The sequence below is a fragment of the Schistocerca nitens genome, chromosome 6, assembly GCF_023898315.1.
Source record: "Schistocerca nitens isolate TAMUIC-IGC-003100 chromosome 6, iqSchNite1.1, whole genome shotgun sequence".
NCBI lineage: Eukaryota > Metazoa > Arthropoda > Insecta > Orthoptera > Acrididae > Schistocerca > Schistocerca nitens.
Window position 1 is genome coordinate 286843486 of NC_064619.1, and position 22581 is coordinate 286866066.

At 42.2% G+C, this 22581-nt stretch overlaps 1 protein-coding gene across 1 annotated transcript in view; it reads left to right on the forward strand.

Moving 5' to 3' along the window:
• The window catches only part of LOC126263323 (serine/arginine repetitive matrix protein 1-like), a 550556-nt gene that overhangs the window by 366268 nt on the left and 161707 nt on the right, over positions 1-22581 (forward strand). The window contains exon 4 of the mRNA XM_049960412.1: positions 5543-5888. Within this exon, the coding sequence (XP_049816369.1) occupies positions 5543-5888 (346 nt within the window). The remainder of the gene's footprint in view (positions 1-5542; positions 5889-22581) is intronic.

Sequence of the window (22581 nt, forward strand, 5' to 3'; positions counted from 1 at the left end):
TGTTCATCATCATCATCTCCTCCAATGATTAGGCCATAAGCCATAAAAGATGTGGTTTGTTTCCACTTTTAATAATATTTTTTAATGAATAATCCTACATTTAATATACTTTTTTGTGTATCAGAATGTGCAGTGATGAAGAGATAAACAAGGTATTCAGCGAAAAATGAACAGCCCCAGTGTAAATTTGTGAGTTTTCGTGTAACAAGAAAGTTTATGAATTTAAATTGGAGAATAAACAGAAACCAAATGAAATTCTAGGAAAAGTGCTCCTGAAAACTGGAAAATGTGTCCAGTTAATGTGCTGTGCAAGTATAGACTTAACCTCTTCTGACAACGAAAGGAAAAGCCAGTTGTCATTATAATATGTGAAGGAGAAACAAGCAGTGCACGGTAATTACCCCATAGGCTGCTTTACCAATAAGGCAAAATACCTCTCCTGATTTATTTTTCAATTTCTAGTACTCTGAGGACAGAAAATAAACGTATACAAATTCGTAATTTTGTTTATTTTTTCAAACACAACGTTAGCTATTTGTCTAAACGAACTGTTGAGAATCCCTGTTCTGCAGCTGTGAAAAACAATCAACATTGATGTGGAGTGAACTCGTAAGTGGCCATAATCAGTAACTGGTTACTATTCCCATTTTTGCGTCGTCTCACTAAAGTCGCTCAGCGTACACACTGCCACTTCGTTAAAAGACATTCCATTTGATGGTCAGAAACACGTGTGGTTCCAACATAGTGGAACCCAGCCCACTGCGCACATCTTGCTCTCAGACACGTGCAGTAGATGTTCCATGATAGGGAAGGGAGGCCACCGTTCGTGGCTAGCACGTTCACCAGTTGAGAGCCCACGTGTTTGGTTCTTGTCGAGTCATGGCAACAAGTCTTTTGCATGAGACACCTACCCATACTGTAGAAGATCTCGTGACGAAAATTACCGCTACCTGTGACGTTATTGGAACGGCACTGAGTTTATACTAACTGGTATGATAAATATGGTGCCCAGTGTAATGACTCATAGAAGCTGGGAGACGCCACTTTCAACAACTATTATAGTGTAGCGTCTTATGCTAGTTGTACAGATAAATAAAATTCCAGTAGACCATCAATTATCTCTAAGCACTGGGGTTAGAGGTGGCGGGGCACGGTGGAGATGGAATAATAGTTCTATTCCCTTTATTTGAACAAAACCACTAGTTACCAGTTTAGTCCAGAAAACGTTATAATATGAGAAACCACAGCCACGTCATGTCATCTTGAGAAATAAATCCGCTTCATCTGTAAAATCCCTTTATTCTTAGACACTAGTGGTTTCGCAGCACTTACTGCTGCATCTTCATGTGCAAATTGGAACCAAATGATGATGTATGTAACATGTTATAGGAACATCCAGAATTCATAGTCAGTCCCATGGAATACATTATCCGCAAAAAAGACGAATATCCTAAAGTAACAAAATGTGTATCACGTGGTATTTAAGCGAAAGTTCAACTGCTAAAAGCCTTTTGGCACCATAATAGAGGGATGTCGGAAACGGACTGCAGCGGAGGGGCTCTCTTTTAAATCAGAAACATAGGTAGGCACCGATGCGGAAAGTGAAGACCAGAATGCCAGGGCATTACTGAGTAGCCCTGAAGTAGTGCCGTGAACTTCTGGTCTTCACTTTCCGAGTCGGTGCCTATCTCTGTTTCTGGTTTTAATGGGAACCCCCCCACAGCAGTCCGTTTCCGACACACCTCCGTTACGGAGGCAATATATTTTAAGCAGGTGGAGTGTCACTTACATACCACGTGACAATGGCTGTACGCCCCTACAAGTTGACGTTCGGTCTTACTAGCGAGAGTTCTTCACCATATTTTACTACCTTAGGACATTCACCTTTTCTTGCGGATAATCTATTGCATAGGGCTGACTATGAATTTGGGTCTTCACGTAAAATGTATGTCATGACTTGACTGCAGTTTGCACCTGAAGATACAGCTGTAAGTGCACTGAAACCGGTAGTGCCCAAGAACAAAGAACGATTTCGAAGCTGAAGCGGTTTATTTCTAAACATTTCGGTATAGGAAGCAAACTCGGCGCACAGTACCACATGAGGTGAGGTGCCGGTGGACGGCATGTCTCCGGCCCCTTGAGTTGTGCTCACTGTCACTGGCGGCTGAGGGAGCAAGTAAACAGTCGCACTATCTCAGTCGCTGGCTACAGTAGAGATAATTGATATTTTTGAATAACCGGTCATTTACGGAAGCGTGTCGTACCAGTGTTCATGGGAATATGAAACAAAGAGACACTCAACCCAACACGAAACAGTTATTTTGACCATCCTAAATAACTTCTTTTTTCCAAAAGCAAAATAAAAAATGTATTAAGCACATGTTGTATGTTTGACAGGGGAACATAAAAGGGCATGGCAGATTTTCTTGCTCATCTTTCCCCAACACGGGCTAGTGCCCATCTTCAATTAGCAAAGCACGATCTTCCTTTTCCTTTTCTTTTTAATCATCAGTTTTCTGGCTGGTTTCATACTACTCGCCACAATTCCCTTCCATGTGCCAACGTTTTCATGTCAGCACAGCACTTATATTCAATATCTTCAATTATGTTGAACATATTGCAATATCTGTTTTTCCATACACTTTTTGGATTCTACAGCTCCATCTAGCATCACAGAATACGTTCTCTGGTTTTTGGTTTTTTAACGGATATCCAACAGCTGTGAGCATGGGGATGGGATGTGGAACGTGCTGGAGTCAGCGTGGGCAAGTAACACTTTACAAAAATTATTAATAGCAACCAGATCTAGAGTTTTACACCTAGTTCCAAAAAGACATCTTACAGTAACAAAGATAGAACAACAAACCAGAGTAATTAAACAAGTAAATGACAGTTAAATTAATCTGAGACACATGCTGCCACTTCGTTAAAAGATATTCCATTTGATGGTCAGAAACACGTGTGGTTGCAACATAGTGGAACCCAGCCCACTGCGCACGTCTTGCTCTGAGACACGAGCAGTAGATGTCCCACGACAGGGAAAGGAGGACAAAAAAATTAAGCCTCAATAACACTTTTCAATTACATACTTTACGTTCTTAAATATATAATTATCCTGACACAGCACATGAATAAAAGGACATTTCAACTGAATTAATATGCGGCGCCAACTGCACTCTAAATGCTTTGACAGAACAGTAATGTGTGGTCACCTTTGATGAACTAGTTTAAATATGCACTAAAATACATACGCATCAACGTGCATAACCAATAAAATAAAAGTGTTAACGCTACACTGCCGACAACAAGAACAGGGAAAAAAGTGTTACTCTTAGACAATCAGACAGACAGTCAACTTACACCAAAACGAAATTTAATGATCAGAAACAATAGGGACACAATATTCTGTTCTAGGTCGTAACCTAGTACCGTTTGACTCGATAGGGAACGCGGGTCGGAACCTTAGATAAGAAACTCAATTTTGTGACAAAACCAAAATATCTGCGAGACAGCGCCATCCAGACACTGCTTCAGTACACTCCTGGTCTCGCAAAAAAAGACCACCTTAAATATTCACTCGCAAGAAAGTTCACGTCAGCCACTGCCAGAGGTTATACCCTCTTCAGTGCGCTGCCACGACAGCGGGCCGAAAACCAGTCACTTCCACATACAACCTTATCGAAAGTGACCACAGTAGCTCACGACAGTGCGCTGTCCTCGCTACACATCTCACCGGGTGGGAGAGAGAGAAAGAGAGAAAGAGGAAGGGTGGAGGGTCGGACAGCACTGTATAGCAGGCACATGGTATCTCCAGATCTAGCACGGAGACCTCTCTGGGATCGATAGCCGCAGACGTTGCAGTAATGGCTCACAATCATCCAGTTTCTTCTTCCAGTCAGTATTTTCCAGTTATTTCTTTCCTCACTGATTCTGCAGAGAACCGCTTCATTTCGTATCTTACTTTAATTTTTAAAATCCTTCTTTAGTGCCACTCCTCAGTCGATTCGATTGTGTTCTATTCCGGTTTCTCTAATGTCCACAATTCGCTTCCGTAAAGTGTTGTGTTCCAAACGTACATTCTCGGATACTTCTTTCTCAAATTAGGTTCTTTGTTTGATACAAAAACACTGACGGAAAAAACCGCAACACCAAGGAGTTGTGCGGCATCAGCAAAGCTGATCGGCGTGTTTTTACATCTGATAGATGATATCTATTCAGATTTCGCACCAGACGCATTAGAGTGGCGCTAGTAGCCCCACTATGAGGATGAAAATCAGGTTCGATTTAAATAAACGCTGTAAAGGTCGTCAGCGTTAGTTACCTTTCACGGTCGACGTTGTGAGCTGATGTTATTCTAGAACGCCTTTAAAGTCGAGGAAGATGCCGTTATCAGCACGTCATTGAGAGCGAGGCCCTGTAATATGGCTACGAGAAGGTGGCTGTTTGTTTTTTCTGCGATACTGCAGAAAGGCTTGGCAGGATTGTAGTAACTATACATGACAGTTGGCAGTGGTAGTCATGAGGATATGCGGTCATAAGAAGACCAGTCTCCGGATGGCCGCGTGGGACTACAGAGAGGACCATCGTGTGCGGCGTATGGCTCTGACACATCGTACTGCATCTGCAGCAGCAATTTGGTTAGTATTTGGTACTGCAGTGAGGCATTGGTTACTTCAAGGACAGCTCAGCTAGACGCTCTGCAGCGTGCGTTCCACTGACCCCAAACCACCGCCACTTGCGACTTCGGTGGTACCAAGCCAGATATCATTGGAGGGCAGGTTGGAGATCTATTGTGATTTCTGATGAAATCTGGTTCTGCCTCGGAGCCAGTGAAGGCCGTGTGTTGGTTAGAAGGAACCCAACTGGGGAGTGGCCGTGCGATTCTAGGCGCTACAGTCTGGAACCGAGCGACCACAACGGACGCACGTTCGAATCCTGCCTCGGGCATGGATGTATGTGATGTCCTTAGGTTAGTTAGGTTTAATTAGTTCTAATTCTAGGCGACTGATGACCTCAGAAGTTAAGTCCCATAGTGCTCAGAGCCATTTCAACCATTTTGTCTTCTTGGCCAGATCTGTCTCCAGCCGAACAAATATGGCAGATCATCCGCAAACAGCATTCGTCAGCCCTGCCTTGACCGACCAAGTGCAAAAGGCATGGAACTCTATCCCAGAAACTGACATGTAACACCAGTACAGTACAATGCACGCACGTTCGCTTGCTTGCAGTCACCATTCTGGCGGTCGCACTGGTTATTAATGTACCAGCATTTCGGAATTTCACAATTGCAATGGCTTGCCTCGCGTTTACATTAATCTGAGATCTTTCAATGTTTATCGGTTAAATATCTTACCAGACAAACGCATTTTTTGGTGTTGCGATTCTTTTTTCTGTTAGTGTAGATTTCTCTCAGCCTCGCCATCTGTGAGTAGTTAAACCTCAGTTTCCAAGATTCATAAAGAACTTAAATGAATGGCACAGTTCTGCATACGCGTGAGGCTTCGTGGCGGCGTTTCGCTGACAGCTGCGCGTCCATCCTCAGGTGAGCCCGTTCCGCGGCGGCTCGGCATGCAGCAGTGCGGCCGGCTCGGCGTCGGACGTGAGCGCGGCGGCGCTGTACAAGAGCTGCAGCACCTCGCACCTGGTGCGCGACGACGGCCTGCGCTCGCTGGCCGCCTCCGTGGTGGGGGTGGCGGCGGGAGCGGCGTCGGACGCGGAGGATGCCGCCTCCACGGCGTCGGGCTGCACGGAGGCCGACCTGAGCGGCGGGGGCAGCAGCGCCGGCGGCAGCCCCGCCAGAGACGCCTCCTCCGCCCCCACCGCCAGCAATGGCTACGTGCCCACCAAGGCCGTCTCCTGCGACAACATCAACTCCATAGGCACCGCCGGTGAGTCCCACCGCGGCGAAAGATTAGCTTACAATAGACACCCTGTTCTATTCATTCTACATATTCCGAATGACGAGCCCGAAAGTGTGGAGATGGAAAAAAATAAAACCAGGTAAACAATCATCATTTTCAATCTTGATTTGCTCATTCGTGCTTTTTCAGCGCTCAGTGAAGCTGTGCCCTTCCACTGCATGGGATGGCGCTTACAGTGAGTCCAAAAAGTATTCGTATAGTCGTAATTTTTTTTTGAAAAAACTAAGTGTATGTCACGTGAAAGGAAGGGAACATAAAACGTGAACATCCAGTCATACGCAACGAACCTTGGAAGTCATTTTTATTGATGGATAAGAAAATAACTACCTCCATAGCGATAACAAATTTGACAAAATGGTGAATTTATTCAAGGGCTACTTCAAAAAGTATTCGCCACGCATATTTTTTTTTTAAATTTACAACCTGAAAATATTATTTCAGTTACAAAAATTAATATTTAGTGCGGTTTCCCTTTGCAGCTATTACTGCTTGTAATCGTCTGGGCATCGACTTGACCAAATGTGCCGTCGGAGAGGCTGGAATTTTGTCCCATTCGTCTTGAAGTGCTTCTTTTAGGTCTCTCTTTTTAGAAATGTGTCTTCTCCTCAGGCTATCTTCCAGTACTTTCCAAAGGTGTTCAATAGGATTAATGTCTGGGCTCTGAGGAGAGGTGTTAAGTCGTTTTGGGGTATTGTACAGGAGCCACAGCCTTGTATTTAGAGCCATATGCTTTGGGTCGTTATCTTGTAGAAAAATGTAACTTCCTTGCAGACCCAATTTTTCGGCGCTAGAATTCAGATTGTCCTTTAAAATGTTGACATACATATGATGATCCATTGTACCTTCTATGAAATGTAATTTTCCAACACCCGCAGCACTCATACAGCCCCACAGCATCAGGGAGCCACCACTGTGTTTAACCGTTGGCACAAGATTGCGTGGCAACATCTCCGCATTCTTCTTCGCCTACCATCCGACACGAATACGTTATATTTACTCTCATTAGAAAATGTTAATCTATTTCAGAAGTCTTCTTTTTTGAATCTATGTTGCATCGCAAAATGAAGACGTTTCTTTCGATTCTGTTCATTGACCCCAAATTTCTTGCGCGCTACCCGGTCGTGATACCTATACGTTTTGAAGGTATTTCTGATTGTGTTGGCACATACCTTCTTTCCCCTAGACTAACTCACCAGCCAACTCAGGAGCGCTGATTTTAGGTTTCTTCTTCATTTAAATCTCACGTCTGCATCAGTCAGTGTGTGAGGGCATCCGGTACGTGGTTAGTTTCTTAGTGATTTTGTTGCGCAAAATAGATCTATTATCGACTGAACCGTCGATCTAGGTGTACCGACTACTTTAGCAATCTCGTAAGAAGATTTTCACTCTTTATGTAAGCGCAGAATAAGTTTCCTTTCGATCAGCGTCGTCTCACTACCCTTACGGCCGATGGTGCTAATTGCACTGTATCGGCGCCTTTCAGAACCACACACAAGCGATAGAGTGGGGCTGCGCTCGGCTGACTCTAGTGTGTGCCGTGGGCCAGCGTCATAGTTTAATCACTGGGCGCAGACTCGGCATGTTCAGATGGTGGACGAACACTTTATGAACTAGCTCTTCTATTACATTTTCTATTTTGTTAACCTTGCTGTCGATTTGGATGCTTTTCTTTCCTTGCTTTTCAACAAAAAGAACTTACGCGGTACCTCTTACATGACTGGCTCTTTAGATTTTGCATACATTTATTTTCATGTTACACAGACTTTGTTTTCTAAAAGACATGCAGCTAGAGGAATACTTTTTGGACTCACTGTAGTTTCTGGATGACAAGTGAAAAACCAATGTTATGACCCTTTCCAAGAAATTATAATTATTTTCAGTCGTATTCATAGCTTCAGTACAAACATTTACACGACCTTATTTTTGTTCGATCGTCAGAAGTTTCGCCACCAGTTTTGCACACACTTTAATCTTGTTAAATTGGTGGTGTAAGATTTCTCACACTCACTCTTTGTCAATTGCTTCAGTTTCCTTCGCTCGATTGCTCAACCGACGGTCCGATCGAATCAACTTACTTCCCTTTATCGACATTTTCATCCGTTTTTGACGTTGAAAGGCGGCCTGGATGTGAATCTGCCTCAACGGCTTCTCTTCTATCTTGGAAATGCTTGAAACACTCAAAAACTCGCGTACTGTACGTGGTAAACAGTTTTCGCCAGACACTTATCTTAGTAAAAGATAGGTTTCAGTAGCAGTTTTTCCAAGTCCCATGTGGAACTTCACGGCAGTTCGTTGATCTATTATTACACTTATCATTTTTGCGGCAAAATAAAACAACAGCTCTTAAACAAACGGAGGAGGCCATAACCATAATGATTTCTCTGCAGACATCAGAGATGCCACATTCGACTGTTTAGGATTCACGTTTCGCAGCAACTGGTCGTTCATCTTTGGCGCATGCGTGCTTACTCGGTGAAAGCATCAGTTCTGTTATTTTGTAGCCACACGTTGTATTTTTTCATTTATTTCAAAATCTTACGACAGACATACTAAACTGCGTTAGATAATTAGTACGCTCTGCAATACCCGGATGATAACAACAAATGATTGACAGCGAGCGCGGTTGAGCGTGGATGGTGGCAATATTGTCGGTTCGCCGGTTCGTGTCCCCCATTATGGCCGTAGCAGCAAAAGCTGTGCAGTTCCATACTGAATACCTTCTCACGCCGCCTTTCAACGTGCGGTATTGAGTTCGCTTTACAGGAGCGTAATATACTCGCCGCTTAATTAACGCACTCCTGTGTATAAAATGATACGGTGTTTCTATTAGTTGTAAATCTCATCAAAAGCAACAGGAAGAGCACTGTCTTTTGCAGTAATCGGAACGAATCACGTTCGGCCGTCGTATTCGATACGAAAGGGGTGCTAAGATAGGTCTGAATCGACCATGTAAATACAATAACAAACAATACCAAAATAAGTATTTAAAAGTAAAATTAGCACTTACACATTTTCAATGTGTTCTTCAGCACTTAGTCACTATAGTGTGCATACTTGTGCGGAGGAGTATTACTTAATAATGAGATGAAATTTATTACATATCATTCAGTCAAAAAGTATGAAGCACAAACACAAAAATAAAGACGAATTACGGCAAAGATGAAACAGCACTTATTTTAGAATCACTGTCTTCCTCGACTCTGTCGTTATCTGAGCTCTGGTCCCTGGAAGAGTCACTTGAATCGCCTAAGAACATAACTGTATTTTTATTATTACTTTCTACGCTCATTCCACCTTTGCATGCTCCCTCAAAATCTGTGTGGCCTACAACATTACTCCTCTTCTCTGGCGTTATTTGTGCTACTGGCTACTCTAACAATTTTTGAATTTTTGGTACAGTGAAGCTGTTATTTGTTACCACATAATGTTTGACCTCCGCCCAAACATTTTCGATGGTGTTGAGGTAGCGGTAGTGGTGGAAGTCTAAGGACTCTGTGGCCATGTTCTTTAGCTACCTCGTCCACAACAACTGTTGAAACTGTGGCTTTTTACCAAAGTTTCAAAACATGGTTCAAATGGCTCTGAGCACTATGGGACTTAACATCTATCGTCATCAGTCCCCTAGAACTTAGAACAACTTAAACCTAACTAACCTAAGTACATCACACAACACCCAGTCATCACGAGGCAGAGAAAATCTCTGATCCCCCCGGGAATCTAACCCGGGAACCCGGGCGTGGGAAGCGAGAACGCTACCGCACGACCACGAGCTGCGGACCCCGCAGTTTCCATGAGCTTCGCGTTACATAAAACACCCAGAATTTTCACACTGTGGTTTTTGTACCTTTCAACAAAGTCGGCTGTGTACGTTGCCATCGTCTAAGCTTCATCTTTAGTATCTCAATGCTATGATTTCAGTAAACTGTCGTGGTCCATCTCCTCGTGGTAGTCGGTTGTTTTCCTCGATTTTTACACGAGGATACAGTTAAGTACGAAATCAGATGCATTTCCAGCATTAAAGACAATAATCCTTACGCCCTTTCCAATGGGAACAGCAGAACTTCAACATATGCTATCATATATCCAGTCTTTTCTGACGGAATGACCGGCGTTTATCCAGGTCTCTTAAAAATCGACAACGCCACGCTATGATGCCACTTCTCCACATTATTATTTTTAGTCCATTAACCTTTCTTGTATCACAAACCGAGGGCTCTGACAACCGTTAAAAAAGAAAACTTGCTGCTGCTGAATAACTCCACCACGCCAGGAGCAACGCTCAGTTTTTCTATACTTGGATACTCTTTTCTCTCGTAATATTAATGTACACGCATCAAAAAAAGTTTTGCATCACGTCGGCTCCTATAATTCCGGAAACTGTACAGAAAATTGGCATAGATATCAACATAAGTATCATTTCCGCCGTTTTATTGTTCACGAAAACCACACATTGATGTTGCACCACCATACAGCGAGACCTTCAGAGGTGGTGGTCCAGAATGCTGTACACACCGGTACCTCTAATACCCATTAGCACGTCCTCTTGCATTGATGCATGCCTGTATTCGTCGTGGCATACTATCCACAAGTTCATCAAGGCACTGTTGGTCCAGATTGTCCCATTGCTCAACGGCTATTCGGCGTAGATCCCCCAGAGTGGTTGGCGGGTCACGTCGTCCATAAACAGCCCTTTTCAATACATCCCAGGCATGTTCGGTAGGGTTCATGTCTGGAGAACATGCTGGCCACTCTGGTCGAGCGATGTCGTTATCCTGAAGGAAGTCATTCACAAGATGTGCGCAATGGCGGCGCGAATTGTCGTGCATGAAGACGAATGCCTCGCCAGTATGCTGCCGATATGGTCGGAGGATGGCATTCACGTATCGTACAGTCGTTACGGCGCCTTCCATGACCACCAGCGGCGTAAGTTGGCCCCACATAAAGCCTCCCAAAAACAGCAGGAAACCTCCACCTTGCTGCACTCGCTGGACAGTGTGTCTAAGGCGTTCAGCCTGACCGGGTTGCCTCCAAACACGTCTCCGACGATTGTCTAGTTGAAGGCATATGCGACACTCATCGGTGAAGGGAACTGAAACCTGGGAGAAAAGGGAAGACAGGTTTCGGTACGATTGTGGACGGTGTCGTAATCAGTTACTATTGTTTGCCTTTTACAGTTACACACAATTTATTAACCAATAATTCCAGACTCAAAAAAATGGTTCAAATGTCTCTGAGCACTATGGGACTTAACATCTGAGATCATCAGTCCCCTAGAACTTAGAGCTACTTAAACCTAACTAACCTAAGGACATCACACACAACCATGCCCGAGGCAGAATTCGAACCTGCAGCCGTAGAGGTCGCGCGGTTCCAGACTGAAGCGCCTAGAACAGCTCGGCCACAGCGGCCGGCTAATTGCAGACTCAGCAATAAATAAAAAAATACCACACATAATTAATGAAGGAATAAACAACTGTGTAAATAATAGTGTTCTCAGTGAGCTACGATTTAACAAATCACCATTAAACACAGATACAACAGATAATGTTTTAAAAGCAAGCCACTGTGATCCGGGCAGAGGGTCTTACACGCCAGGAACGGCAATAAATTAAGAATTGTTTACAACTCGCTGCAACTACAAATTATAGATATTGAAATATTAAAGGTAAGTTGCCACAAACACAGCAGACGAGATCAGACGCCAGGAATGGCAGTAAACAAGGTTTTAAAGGCTTACTGCGTTAATACAGTACCAAATTAGAATTTTAAGGCAAGCGACGACAATCACGGCTGAAGGCCTTACACTCCAAGCATGACAATAAATTAAAAAAATTTGAAACCTGCTGTAAAACAGCAAATGCAATAGCAAAGTTAATTAAAAAAATAAGCAACTGATCCAGACAGTGCACCAGGAATCGACCTCTGAGAACTTCTGGCAACAAACACTTTCGCGAGTAATGAGATAGGCAGCCAAGAGTTGCATTCACTTCACAAGATGCAAACTCAGACTAGTGGCAGTCTAACGAATGACTAATAATACTCTTGGTGAAGCTACCTGACGTCCAATAAACCAAATGCAACGATGGAACAATACGCCAAAGCCGGAACCGGCGGTCTGCATTAGGTCCCCAGAATACTGTGTTTAGAGCGCCCAGAACGAGAAAGTAACCACTACCACCAGAGTAGAAAGCACTCCACTCGCTGCTCTTCGCCTCGGCGATCCTACGAGCAGCAACACATAAAGCTTTCTGAATCCAGTTTACGACGAGGTCGTGCAACCTCGTGACCACATCTCTTCCATTCGGCAATCCATGAGTGCCGCAACCGGTCCCGGCGTGTTCTCGCGCTGCGTGGACCTGGCTCCTCCTGAGTCCCCAATCGAACTCGCACACTCACACGCACACGACCCGGCAAAACAGCGACGTCGCCCCAAAGATAGGACAACAGTTACTACACTGCTGCCACTAGTGGACAGATAACGCTTGCGAAACCGAGTGGCGCCAGTCAACACAAGAAGAAGACAAACAACCGCAATCATGCCGAATAAACGATACCGTCTGGTCTCCAACAGAGGACGGAAACTTACAAACAGCACCAACGCGAGCTGCAGCACGGCTCAAGAGCGTGATGCCAATCCTGAGCGGTCCATTCGGCATGTTGTTGGGCCCATCCGTACCGTGCTGCATGGTGTGCTTGCAAAGACGGACCTCGCCATGGACGTCGGTAGTGAAGTTGCACATAATGCAGCCTATTGCGCACAGTTTCAGTTACAACCCCGCCGGAGGTTCGAGTCCTCCCTCGGGCATGGGTGTGTGTGTTGTTCTTAGCATAAGTTAGTTTAAGGTTAGTTTAAGTTAGCTTAAGTAGTGTGTGAGTCTAGGGACCGATGACCTAAGCAGTTTGGTCCCTTAGGAATTTACACACATTTGAACATTTTGAGTCGTAACACTACGTCCTGTGGTTGCACGAAATGTATTATTCAACATGGTTGCATTACTGTCAGGGTTCCTCTGAGTCATAATCCGTAGGTAGCGGTCATCCACTGCAGTAGTAGCCCTTGGGCGGCCTGAGCGGGGCTTGCCATCGACAGTTCCTGTATCTCTGTATTTCCTCCATGTCAGAATAACATCACTTTGGTTCACTCCGAGACGTCTGGAACTTCTTTTGTTGAGAGCTCTTCCTGGCACAAAGTAACAATGCGGACGCGATCGATCAGCGGTATTGACCGTCTAGGCATGGTTGAACTACAGACAACACGAGCCGTGTACCTGCTTCGTGGTGGAATGACTGGAACTGATCGGCTGTCGGATCCCCTTCGTCTAATAGGCGCTGCTCATGTATGGTTGTTAACATCTTTGGGCGGTTTCAGTGACATGTCTGAACATTCAAAAGGACTGTGTTTGTGATAAAATATCCACAATCAACGTCTATCTTCAGACTCGCCCCCTTCCGCACAGTATCTTCCTTACAAACTTTGACGACAGCGTTTTCATGTATCTTCGAAGCGGTTGCAGTTCTGTCGACTGCGTTCGTAAGAGGCTCGCACGGAGCACACAGACTCACATGTCTGACGATGCAAAACATGAGCTGGTTGCTGAACTTTCCGTTTAGCGATCACAGTTTTTTGAATACTTCCGCTGCAAGCTTCAGACATTCTGCTGCGCAAAATAAGTTCGGTGCACAGTAAAACAAAGCACTCCGCGATACGTACCACAACTGTCTATGTCATCGGCCGCGAGCATCATCTACAACTGATTACAGTAGCCACTACCCGCAGTAGCAGACAGATTTAACAACAGTGAACGGAACAGAAGGTGCGACCAAGCGCGTTCTCTCATTGGCTTTTGCTATGGTAGCAGTCCTCTAAACACTTTGTTATTCTGATATCGTCAAAAACAAAAACATTTTTTAAATCTTACCCACACGGATCACTTTACTGTACTGAAACTTTGCCAAAGTCAGATATTATGGAGCACTCAAATCTTGTGATGTACTTTATAATTAGCACTTCATTGGTTCTGCTATGAAATTCATCAGTGACGTAGAAGGAATTGGCCACCAATAAATGCTTTATGCTCCTCCTCCTAAAATGTACTTTAATAGTAGCTTAACGTCTTGTGTTTGCTGACAAGCTGTTTTCAATACACGATCAGATCAGTAGTATCCAGATACCTGTACGTAATGCACAATTGACCACTAGATTTCATGGGACGCGGATCAGCAGGTATAAAAGGAGGCGGGGAGTATTGAGTTGACAGCAGATAAGCAGGAATAGCAGAAAGGGTCGATCAGGAGGGCCCGCTGGCTTCGAACGTAGACTAGTGACTGTAAAGCTGCCCAAGTCGATTGTTGATGATGGTTGGTTGGTTGTTTTTGGGGAAGGAGACCAGACAGCGAGGTCATCGGTCTCATCGGATTAGGGAAGGACGGGGAATGAAGTCGGCCGTGCCCTTTGAAAGGAACCATCCCGGCATTTGCCTGGAGCGATTTAGGGAAATCACGGAAAACCTAAATCAGGATGGCCGGACGCGGGATTGAACCGTCGTCCTCCCGAATGCGAGTCCAGTGTCTAACCACTGCGCCACCTCGCTCGGTGTTGATGACTTGATTCTGAAGTGGAGCCGTAGAAGAACAACAATATCTAAAACCAAGATCAGGCAGACCTCACGTAATGAATGACAGAGACGTCGAGCATTGCCGAGGTTGGTTGTAAAAAATCTCATGAAATCTGTAAAAGGAATTACTCGTGAGTTACAAAGTGACACCATCAGTCTAGCTACCACAACGTTGTGCGCTGGTAGTTAAAACTAATAGAGTACAATGGTCGAGCAGCTTCTCATAAGGCACGCATTCCTGTAGTCAATTCTAAGCTTGAGGGGGTGTAAAGAGCGAGGCCAGAGAACGGTTGATGAACCACGCTGTACCCTGTGGTAAATCCGATGGAAGGATTTGGGCTAGGAAAATTGGTGGAGGGAGTTACCTGCAATCATGTGTGGTGCAAACAGGACACGTACAGTACAAATTCGGAAGAGCCGTTTTTACGCTTTGGGGACATTTTTCGTGGTTACTGTATGGTATCCTTATTGCGGTTAAGATAACGTCAAATGCGTAAGGATGTGAACCTGTTTTGCAGCATTGTGTATTGCTTACAGCAGAAGAACTGTTTAGAGATGATTATTGTTACTGTCAGCATTACAATGCACCCTATCATAAAGTAGCGTCTATGAGCCAATGGTTTGTGGATAGTAACATTCCTTAAATGGATTGGCCTTCCCAGAGTCCCGACCTGAACACTCTGGGAGATCTTTGGAATGAGTTAGAACACAGAGTTCGCTCCAGGCCTCAGTGTCCACAATCACTAACGTCTCTGTTTCGGGTCCTCAGGGAGAATGGGCTGCCATTCCTCCATAGACATTCACACATCTCTTTAGGAGAATTTATGTAGTGAAATCTCGGATTAACCAACCAAGTGACATCATTATTCTCAACTGATAATCCAAGATTTGAGCCCTGAAATAATCCAAGAATGCCTCATTCTGGCTTTAGGAAAGGCAGTTCTGGCATTAATCTTGACAGTGGAAGAACGTTTCAAGGAACATTAGGACAGTTTCATACGATATGTCGACCTAGAAAAATTGGTGAACAGTATAGAGTATTAAAAGAAGTCTGAACTGCACGGAAAAGTAAATATACACTAAAGGTAAATCGGGTAGTAGTAAAATATCTGCTACAGCCAACAATAAGAATGGATTAAAAGAGACCTCATGGAGATCCATGGGTTCATCGGATATTGTGGATTCAAGAGATCATTCCTGCATCTAGAGAAAGTCTGAAAACGATGGCTCAAACTTTTAGTAATTTGTGTAAAGCAGTTTACAGCTGGAACCTGCGAGGCTAGATTAAGGACTAGTAAGTTTTCCATGAAGGCAGGTGTATTCCTGCAGCTGTAGGAAATAAAATTCTGAAATATCTAGGCATGAAACAGCACACTGCAGAGCACTGCTATTAGTGGGAGAACGAAATGAAAGCTCTTGAATATTGCTCCATAGTCTGAGTGGTTGAAAAGTCACCACGTTGAAAACAATTTCTTGGAGCTCCTCGGAGCTTCCCAAATTGAGGCAACTGCTGGCAGTTGTCGTAAGTGTAGAAGGCGATTTGCGGACGTTATGGCCGTAGTGGGTGATGTTTTAATTGTGTTGTACGTACCTTATTGAGATTGAGCTAATCTTCATGTTCCATAAGGTTAATGCTTCAATACAGGTAACTTTTGTGTGCAGGTACAGACTTCAAATTAATCTTTTTCCGGTTATCTAGGCGGATGTTGTCCGTTAGTGAGCATGCATGTGCTCCGAAGGAAGAAGCTTCATATCAGATTATGGAAGCAGTGCCTTGATGGAGGTGGTGTATCATGAACAAGATGAACTTGGAACGATCTAATGAAATTATATTTTTTTCTATAAGAAACTTTGTGGGGCGGCTGGTGGAATAAGAATTATTGCTCGCTGCCTTGTATTATTGCCTGAAAACTATTTTGGCGGTCAGCCAGAAAGCGATGGAGAACATACTGACCACAGTTTCCAAAAAAATGGTTCAAATGGCTCTGAGCACTATGGGACTCAACTGCTGAGGTCATTAGTCCCCTAGAACTTAGAACTAGTTAAACCTAACTAACCTAAGGACATCACAAACATCCATGCCCGAGGCAGGATTCGAACCTGCGACCGTAGCGGTCTTGCGGTTCCAGACTGCAGCGCCTTTAACCGCACGGCCACTTCGGCCGGCTCACAGTTTCCAATCTGCGAGTTGACATCCTTCTTGTGGTCACTGGAAGAAATGCTTCTACTCTCTGTTTATTCAGTGGGATCAGGTATTATGATTGTAAATAAAAGTTTTGAGCTGTAACTGATTCATATATTCAATAAAACTTCATACGCGGAACATAATAAAATTCCTGATAATAATAATAATTAATAATAATAATAATAACAATAACAATAATAATAATAAACCCCGTGGAGGCCCAGGAAAAGAATAGGCCTTCGGTATGTTCTGCCAGTCGTAAAAGGCGACGAAAAGAACAAACCACTAATAGGGCTAACCCCCCTTTTAGTGTGATTAGTTGGTTCAGGACAGAACTAATGAAGCCTCGGACAAGCGCTGTCATGGTCGGGGACGACGCTTGAACCATATGCCTGTCCACAATAGTAACGACACTGCTAGCCACACGGAAAATGATTTAAATCCAAATAGAGGTGTTTTGCAGGACATGCTTCTTGCAACCACTCTAGAAGGAAAACAAAGACAGAGGATGAGATGGTCAGATGAAGTTAACCGACACCTCATGTTCTGTTATTACCAAGCAACAAACTTAGGAACAAACACAACTGGATACAGATCACAAGTATACACAACATTTATTACGAGATACCTAGAATTAAAATTTTTAACAGAACAACGACTAACTGATCAGATCCGTGTAATAATCAAAAATAACAGGATACCCGAGTCAGAATTAGAAAACATCAAACAACAAGTACAACAAATACTGGAACAAAATAATGTGCAATCAGAGCAGACAAGCAAAGAACAACACGCATCAATTAAACAATCAGAGGAAAACGAAATCTTAAGATGGCCACCAGAACAAGCACAAATAGAACATGATGTGACACACATGTTAGATATAGAAGAAAAATTTCAGCTGACATATATAGAATACAAAGACACAGTTACAGACATTAGACCATTCTTGCGTAGACCACCAAATAACCCACAAGTCGAAACAACAATAACAACTATCAACACAGTCATAATAACAAAATAAATAAATATGGAAGAGTTACAACTACTGATTTATATAGGAGCACTCACTACACTAAATATGTACACTAGGCAGAGATCAGAACCAACCAACACACAGAAGAAACCCACAAAACCAGCATGGCAACACAGGCTACAGATCAGAATAGAAAAACTGAGAAAAGACATCGGACAGCTAACACAATTTGTAAGAAATGAAATATCAGACAAAAAACGAAAAAGGTTAGGTAAAATCTCACAACAAGAAGTGATAGAGCAGTTAGAGGAAAAGAAGCAGAAATTACAAGCATTGGCCAAACGACTTAGAAGATACAAAAAAAGTGAAAATAGAAGGAAACAAAACCAAACATTCAACACAAACCAAAAGAAATTTTACCAGACAATAGATAACGCACACATTAAAATAGACAATCCACCAAACATAACAGACATGGAACACTTCTGGAGCAACATATGGTCAAACCCAGTACAACATAACAGGCATGCACGGTGGATACAAGCAGAAACAGACACATACAAGATGATACCACAAATGCCTGAAGTGATAATTTTGCAACATGAAGTCACCCAAGCAATTAATTCTACTCACAATTGGAAAGCCCCTGGAAAAGATAAAATAGCATATTTCTGGCTAAAGAAGTTCACCTCAACACATTCACATCTAACTAAATTATTTAACAGTTACATTGCAGACCCATACACATTCCCTGATACACGTACACATGGAATAACTTACCTGAAACCTAAAGATCAAGCAGACACAGCAAACCCAGCTAAATATCGCCCCATAACATGCCTACCAACAATATACAAAATATTAACTTCAGTCATTACACAGAAATTAATGTCACATACAACACAGAACAAAATTATAAATGAAGAACAAAAAGCCTGTTGCAAAGGAGCATGAGGATGTAAAGAGCAACTGATAATAGATGCAGAGGTGACATATCAAGCTAAAACTAAACAAAAGTCGCTACACTACGCATACATTGATTACCAAAAAGCTTTTGATAGCGTACCCCACTCATGGTTACTACACATATTGGAAATATAAAAGTAGATCCTAAATTGATACAGTTCCTAAACATAGTAATGAAAAACTGGAAAACCACACTTAATATCCAAACAAATTCAAATAATATCACATCACAGCCAATACAGATTAAGCGTGGAATATACCAAGGAGACTCATTAAGTCCTTTCTGGTTCTGCCTTGCTCTGAACCCACTATCCAACATGTTAAATAATACAAATTATGGATACAATATTACTGGAACATACCCACACAAAATCACACATTTGCTATACATGGATGATCTAAAACTACTGGCAGCAACAAATCAACAACTCAACCAATTACTAAAGATAACAGAAGTATTCAGCAATGATATAAATATGGCTTTTGGAACAGACAAATGTAAGAAAAATAGCATAGTCAAGGGAAAACACACTAAATAAGAAGATTACATATTGGATAATCACAGCGACTGCATAGAAGCGATGGAAAAAACAGATGCGTATAAATATCTAGGATACAGACAAAAAATAGGAATAGATAATACAAATATTAAAGAACTAAAAGAAAAATATAGACAAAGACTAACAAAAATACTGAAAACAGAATTGACAGCAAGAAACAAGACAAAAGCTATAAATACTTATGCCATACCAATATTGACCTACTCATTTGGAGTAGTGAAATGGAGTAACACAGACCTAGAGGCACTCAACACACTTACACGATCACAATGCCACAAATATAGAATACATCACATACATTCAGCAACAGAAAGATTCACATTAAGCAGAAAGGAAGGAGGAAGGGTATTTATCGACATAAAAAACCTACATTATGAACAGGTAGACAATTTAAGAAAATTCTTTATAGAACGAGCAGAAACTAGCAAAATACACAAAGCAATCACTCATATAAATACATCGGCTACACCACTACAATTTCATAACCACCTCTACAACCCTTTACATCACATAACATCAACAGATACGAAGAAAGTAAATTGGAAAAAGAAAACACTACATGGCAAGCACCCGTATCATCTAATACAGCCACACATCGATCAAGACGCATCCAACAGATGGCTAAGAAAAGGCAATATATACTGTGAGACGGAAGGATTCATGATTGCAATACAGGATCAAACAGTAAACACCAGATATTAAAGCAAGCATATTATTAAAGATCCCAATACCACAACAGATAAATGCAGACTTTGCAAACAACAAATAGAAACAGTAGATCACATCACAAGCGGATGTACAATACTAGCAAATACAGAATACCACAGAAGACATGATAATGCAGCAAAAATAAGACATCAACAGCTTGCCTTACAACATAAACTTATAAAACAACACGTTCCCACATACAAGCATGCACCACAAAATGTACTGGAGAATGATGAATACAAATTATACTGGAACAGAACCATTATAACAGATAAAACAACACCACATAACAAACCTGTCATCATACTCACCAATAAAAAGAAGAAATTAACACAACTAATTGAAATATCCATACCCAATACAACAAATATACAAAAGAAAACAGGAGAAAAAATTTAAAAATACTTCCAACTGGCTGAGGAAGTCAAGGACATGTGGCATCAGGATAAAGTTGACATTATACCAATTATACTATCAACTACAGGAGTCATACCACACAATATCCACCAGTACATCAATGCAATACAGCTACATCCAAACTTCTATATACAACTACAGAAATCCGTAATTATTGATACATGTTCAATTACCCGAAAGTTCCTAAATGCAATATAACATATACCGTACAGTTAAAAGGAAGTCACGCTTCATCAAGGTCCGCGTCACTTTCCATTTTTGACCAGACATAACGTCTGAGAAAAGAAAGAAATAATAATAATATCTCCATCATAAACAGCACTATAAGCAGTTCAGAGGCGACCTCTTCGGTAAGTTTCCATTAAATGGTCTTTCGCCCTGACCACTAATAATCAAAATTAATTGCTCGCCACAAAAGAGGAAAATAATATCACCAATAGCCACGAGGTTTATTTAACATTACGGGCAGCACACAAACAGTTACTTCCGGGAAATCTACAGGATCCAGGAAGATGTACAGTCCTCGCGAGTTCACTTCCTATGTGTACCGAAAACATGCGTTTAGCAGCAGGCCGGCTGTGACGTCATCCGAGGCAGCGCGTAATCCGGTGTTTTGATTCACGCGGACCGATTGGAAGTTGAGTGCAAAGTGTGTGTGTGTGTCATTACTACTCAGGCCGTATTTGTCTTTGGGCGCAGCGGACGACCAAAGAGAACACCTGCCGTCATCTGCTGTATGCCCATGGTAGCAACATCTAAATGGATACTTTCTCAGATACATATATTTTAGTAACTCTATCATAAGTCAATTCATAAAATTCATATTTTTTATATGAGTGGAGTTAAGTTGGTTTTAATTACAGAAAAAGTTTGAGCTCGACTGCATTTAAACTTTGCCAACTAAAATTGTAGACGGAACTGACAATAGAACATGAACTCTGAGATACTTCTTTAAGAGGCCTTTATTTACATTAAGTTCTTGAAACTTGCTATCACTTTACCATTTAATGGATGTAATCAAGTGCTGTGAACAGGACTTTCTATCATTAATATAACTGATACTTACTCTGTTATAAATAAGGACGTTTTTGTTCCAGATTTAGTTTTTAGTAAATTACTTGAAAGCTGTTAGAGGTAGCTTAATGATGTCACAGTGTTAATTTTTTTTTATCAAACTGAAGCTTCATAGGAATTTTCAAATTTCTGAGTCTAATATTTAGCGCCTTCTATATTTCGTAAAAACGCCGATTTTGACCAAAATATTGCTCCTATCAAGTTGAGACTTGTTGATTGCGACATACATATGCATATTCTGGACAATCTTTAGCTTTCTGTCTTTATTATTTAGCGCCACTTGTTTTTTATTTAAAACGTTGTATTTAGGGAAACATATTCATCTGATCACCCAGAGTTTTGACAATTTTAACATTAATACATTGAAGAGTATGTTGACAAAGTTTGTAAAATCAACCTGAATTTTTAATTTCATTCTTAGATTATGGCGCAATACTTTATATGTTACGCACATTCACGTTATGAACAGCAGTGAATTGGAATAATTCCCGGCACACTCGCTCACCCCTGTATCTCTCAAATGATACAGCGCGTGTTTCGCCGCACGTTGAACTCTGTTAGTGTTGTGTGTCTTTTGACCAATTAATTTTGATCTGTATTCCAGTTTTTGTCTTTGTGGGTATAATTATAAGAATCCGCCTGATTAACTGGCTGGTAACGTGCTTGCCTCCCGTGCAACGGGCTTGGGTTCGATTCCCTGCAATGTTGCAGATTTTCTCCGGTCGTGGACTGTCTGTTGTGTTGTCCTCATCATCATTTCATCCTCATCACCGGCGTGAAGTCGCCCAATGTAGCGTCGATTGAAATAAAACCTGCACTTAGCCGCCGAACTTCTCAACGATGCCACACACTCATTTCATTTTTTATCACAAGAAGTTGATAGGAAACAGCGGAATCTGATGAACTGCTAGCAGTATACGTTTTTCAGTCCGCTGGTTGTATCCCGAATACTCCTGAATGCAGCTGTATAGTTACAGGACACCGATCACTAGTTTTTTAGTAGTGACGAGTTTGATCGTGTCTGCTGGTTCAAAACATTTTCTTTTTGAGTTGTAATAGTCCTGAGCATTAAAATCCATTCCGCCAGTAAATTTTTCTCCACTTAATGGGGGGATACATTTTCTTATTGAGTTATAGTAGCGCTGAGAATTAAAATCCG